Source organism: Saimiri boliviensis, chromosome 6, assembly GCF_048565385.1.
Source record: "Saimiri boliviensis isolate mSaiBol1 chromosome 6, mSaiBol1.pri, whole genome shotgun sequence".
NCBI classification, from domain to species: domain Eukaryota; kingdom Metazoa; phylum Chordata; class Mammalia; order Primates; family Cebidae; genus Saimiri; species Saimiri boliviensis.
Genome location: NC_133454.1, coordinates 44,361,753 through 44,366,646, shown reverse-complemented (window position 1 = coordinate 44,366,646; position 4,894 = coordinate 44,361,753). Strand labels below are relative to the sequence as shown.

The 4,894-nt window shown below is 39.4% G+C and overlaps 1 protein-coding gene across 1 annotated transcript; it reads right to left on the bottom strand.

Annotated features, from left to right (window-relative positions):
* Positions 1–812: 812 nt before the first annotated feature.
* Positions 813–1,293, bottom strand: LOC120364671 (thymosin beta-10-like). Its single transcript, XM_039471321.2, has one exon. The coding sequence runs from the start codon at positions 1,237–1,239 to the stop codon at positions 1,090–1,092; it is 150 nt and encodes a 49-aa protein (XP_039327255.1). The 5' UTR covers positions 1,240–1,293; the 3' UTR covers positions 813–1,089.
* Positions 1,294–4,894: the final 3,601 nt, after the last annotated feature.

The window sequence follows — 4,894 nt, the reverse complement described above, 5'->3', positions numbered from 1 at the left end:
TTTTTTTTTTTGAGATGGAGTTTCGCTTTCTTACCCAGGCTGGAGTGCAATGGCGCGATCTCGGCTCACCGCAACCTCCGCCTCCCAGGTTCAGGCAATTCTCCTGCCTCAGCCTCCTGAGTAGCTGGGATTACAGGCACGCACCACCATGCCCAGATAATTTTTTTGTATTTTTACTAGAGACAGGGTTTCATCATGTTGACCAGGATGGTCTTGATCTCTTGACCTCGTGATCCACCCGCCTCGGCCTCCCAAAGTGCTGGGATTACAGGCTTGAGCCACCGTGCCGGGCCCCATTATTAATTATCTTTTCATTTTTTACTTTTTTTTTTGAGACAGGGTCTCACTCTGCCACCCAGGCTGCAGTGCAGTGGTGTGATCTCAGCTTACTGCAGCCTCAAATTGCCAGGCTCAAGCTGTCCGTCAATCTCAGCCTCCTGAGTAGCTGAAACTACAAGTGCATATCATCACACCTGGCGAATTTTTTCTATTTTCAGTAGAGAATGGGTTTCATCATGTTGCCCAGGCTAGTCCTGAAATCCCGGCCTTGAGCAATCTGCCCACCTTGGCCCCACAAAGTGCTGGGATTTGCAGGAGTGAGACACCATGCCCAGCTGAATTATCTTCTTAATATGCTGTTGAATTTGGTTTGTTAGTTTTTTGTTGAGGATTTTTGCATCTATGTTTATCAGAGATGTTGGCCTGTAGTTTTACTTAATTTTTTTTTAGAGATGGGGTCTCACTCTGTTACCAAGCTAGATGTAATCATCGCTTACTGTATCCTTGAACTCCTGCTGAAGTGATCAATATGATTTTTATTATTTATTTTCTTTTTTTTTTTTTTGCCACGAGGTGTGTTTTATTTTCATTACTCAAACAAATAATTTTCTATAATATCCCGGGGCAAACTGGAGAATTTGGCAGTCCGATTGGGGGGGTCCCTTCGGAGACCCAGAGGCCGGTGGCATCAGCACAGAGTGCCCAGGTTCACAGTGCAGCTTGTGGCTCGTGTCCGTCTTGCAGGTGGCTCTTCCTCCACATCAGGACTAGGGTCTTTAAGATGGCGGAGACAGGAAATCCTCCAGGCTCTTAGGAAATTTCACTCCGCTTCTCCTGCTCAGTGGTCTCTTTGGTCGGCAGGGTGTTCTTCTGTGTCTCCGTTTTCTTCAGCTTGGCCTTATCGAAGCTGGCGATTTCTCCCATGTCTGGTTTGTCTACCATTTTCTTAAAACAATCCATACGGTCCCGCTCCAAGCCCGGATTTCTGGTGCTCCCACTCGCGTTGCTGCAGCAAGAGACTATTATTTATTTTCTTTTACTAATGTTGGGTTTTGTTTGCTCTTTTCTAGTTTTTTAAGATGCATCATTGGTTATTTATCTAAAGTTTTTCTACTTTTCTGATGTAGACATTTATTGCTACAATCCTCCTTCTTAGTACTACAATAATTTTGCATATCCCATAGGTTTTGGTATATTATGTTTCTGGTTTTGTTTCAAGAAATTTTTAAACTTCTTTCTTAATTTCTTCATCAACTCAATGGTCACTCAAGAGCATACTGTTTAATTTTCATGGGTTTTTATAGTTTTTAAAGTTCTTGTTATTGATTCCTAGTTCTATTCCATTGTGATCAGAAAGGATACTCAATATGATTTTAATGTTTTTGAATTTTTAAAGACTTGTATCGTGGCCTCATATATGGTCTATACTTGAGAATTTTCCATGTGCTGAGGAGAATAATGTGTATTCTTTAGCTGTTGGATGAAATGTTCTGTAAATGTCTAATAGCTCCATTTGGTCTGTAGTGCAGACTAAGTTCAATGTTTCTTTGTGGATTTTCTGTGTAGAAGATATGTCCAATGCTGAAAGTGTGATGTTGAGGCCTCCAACGATTATTGTATTGAGGTCTATCTCTCACTTTAACTCTAATAATATTTGCATTATATATCTGGGTGTTCCAGTGTTGGATGTAGATATATTTATAATTGTTATGGTCTCTTGCAGAATCAACCCCTTTATCATAATATGATAACTTTCTTGTCTCCTTTTACAGTTTTTATCTTGAAATCCATTTTATCTGATATAAGTATAGCTACTCCAGCTCCTTTTTTATTTTATTTTATTTTATTTTTTTGTACAGGGTGTCACTCTGTTACCCAGGCTGGAGTGCAGTGGTGTGATCATACCTCAACTGTAACCTCAAACTCCTGGGCTCAAGTAATCCTCTTACCTCAGCCTCCCATGTAGCTAGGACTATAGATGCATACCACCACACTCAGCTGATTTTTAGGTTTTTTTGTAGAGATGAGGGTCTCACTATGTTGCCCAACTGGTCTTGAACTCCTAGCCTCAAGCAATTCTCCCACCTCAGCTTCCCAAAGTGCTGGGATTACAGGTATGAGTCACCATGCCTGGCTCTTGCTCTTTTTTGGTTTTCATTTGCATGAAATCTCTTTTTCCATTTCTTTATTTTCAGTTTATGTGTGTCTTTATAGGTGTCACATGTTTCTTGTAGGCAGCATAAACTTGGGTCCTTTTTTTTTTTTTTATGAGACAGAGTCTTGCTCTGTCATCAGACTGAAGTGCAGTGGCACAATCTCAGCTGACTGCAACCTCCACCTCCTGGGTTCAAGCAATTCTTCCGCCTCAGCCTCCCAACTATCTGGGACCACAGGCACATGCCACCACACACAGCTAATTTTTTTTTTTTTTTTTTTTTTTAGTAGAGACGGGGTTTCACTGTGTTGGCCAGGATGGTCTCGATCTCTTGACCTCATGATCTGCCCGCCTCAGCCTCCCAAAGTGCTGGGATTATAGACATGAACCACTGTGCCCAGCCGGGTCCTTTTTTAAAAAATCCATTTAGCCACTATGTCTTTTGACCAGAGAATTTAGTCCAATTACATTACATGTTATTGCTCACAGATAAGACTTACTGCTGCCATTTTGTTATTTGTTTCTGGTTGTTTTGTTGGTCCTCTCTTTTGTTCTTCCTTCCTTCCTATTTTCCTTTGTGGAAAAGTTATTTTCTCTGTAGTATGTCTTCATTCCTTTTGAAAAATTTTTTGTGTATCTGTTGCAGATTTTTTATCTGTGGTTACCATAAAGTTTGCAAATAACATCTTATAACCAACTATTTTAAACTGATGACAATTTTACTCTAATTACAAAAAAAAAGAAAAATTTAAAAATCTCTACCTTTTAATTCCATCCTTTTCCCCTTTTTGACATTTTGGTTTTTTCTATTTATATATCTTAATACTATATATTTATTAAAAAGTTGTTGCAGTTATTATTTTTGATAGGTCTTTTAGTCTTCCTACTCAAGATAAGAGTGGTTTACATACCACAATTACAATGTTAGAGCACTCTGTATTTGTCTGTGTACTTACTATTACTAGTGAATTTTGTTGTTTTTTTTTTGTTTTTTGTTTTTTTTTTTTTTTTTTTTGAGATGGAGTTTCGCTCTTGTTGCCCAGGCTGGAGTGCAATGGCGCAATCTTGGCTCACCGCAATCTCCGCCTCCTGGGTTCAGGCAATTCTCCTGCCTCAGCCTTCTGAGTAGCTAGGATTACAGGCACACGCCACCATGCCCAGCTAATTTTTTTGTATTTTTAGTAGAGACGGGGTTTCACCATGTTGACCAGGATGGTCTCGATCTCTTGCCCTCATGATCCACCCACCTCGGCCTCCCAAAGTGCTGGGATTACAGGCTTCAGCCACTGCACCTGGCCTCTTAAATTTATTTTTGTAGAGACACAGTCTTGCAATGTTGCTCAAGCTGGTCTCAAATTCCTGACTTCAAGCAGTCCTCCCACCTAAGCCTCCTAAAGTGCTGGGATTATAGGCATGAGCCACCATGCCCAGCTCTTAATGCTATATTTGAAATTCTACTTATACTTCTTATTATGTTTAAATTATATCTTGAATTTAATAATTTAAAGTAACTAGAAACCTTGTAGTCATCAAGAAAAGCAATGCAATAACAGAGGAGAAAATGATTTCAGGAAGCATCTGGTTTTCTAAACATGCAGATATTTACCACTGCAGGCCATAACACAGCTATGCATACTTTATTATTAACGAAGTATGCAGTTTATGCCTATAAACATTCACCTGGGATTTTCCAAGCATCTTGTTCATGATACCATTTGGGTAATTATGCTTGTCTCTAACATGAAGTTATAAGCATCAACATATCCCTTGGGTATTTATAAGATCGTTTATTATTTAACAGATTTTCCATTTTCTGCCTACTTGATTCTGTACTAGGTTCTGCCCTCATATTCTTCTATCTAAATCTGAGCCATCACCTAAAACACACTATAAATGTTTCCTCCATTGAGCTCATAGCAATCTTTCTACATAGAGTTCTCATGCTGTTTGCATTGTTATGGGATTCTTACCATGCTTTCTCTTTCTAGAGAGAACATCCCTCCCCTCTGTGGAGACATAAGGAGTGGAGGAGAACCCAAGCCCCCTGGCAGTTTTCAGTTTAATAATTATAGCTTTGGCCATCCATGAGAGTAACTACCTTCCTCCAAATAATAAATCATTGGGACAGCCTTGGGTCCAACTGCAATAAGTCACTGTTGAAGACATTATGCTATGTGAAAAAAAAGCCAGTCACCAAAGACCATAAATTATATGATTCCATTCACATGAAATAACCAGAATATTCAAATGTATGGAAACAGAAGGTAGATGAGTGGTTGCCTGGGGCTGTGGGAGAGGGTAGGGAGGCAGTGGGGGAAAATGCAGAATGACTACTAATGGGCATGGGTGTTTTTTGGGGGATGAAAATGTCCTAAAACCATAGTGATGGTTGCATAGCTTTTTAAAATATATATATCTATTATCATTATTATTTGTTTGCATCACTTTTAAAATATACTA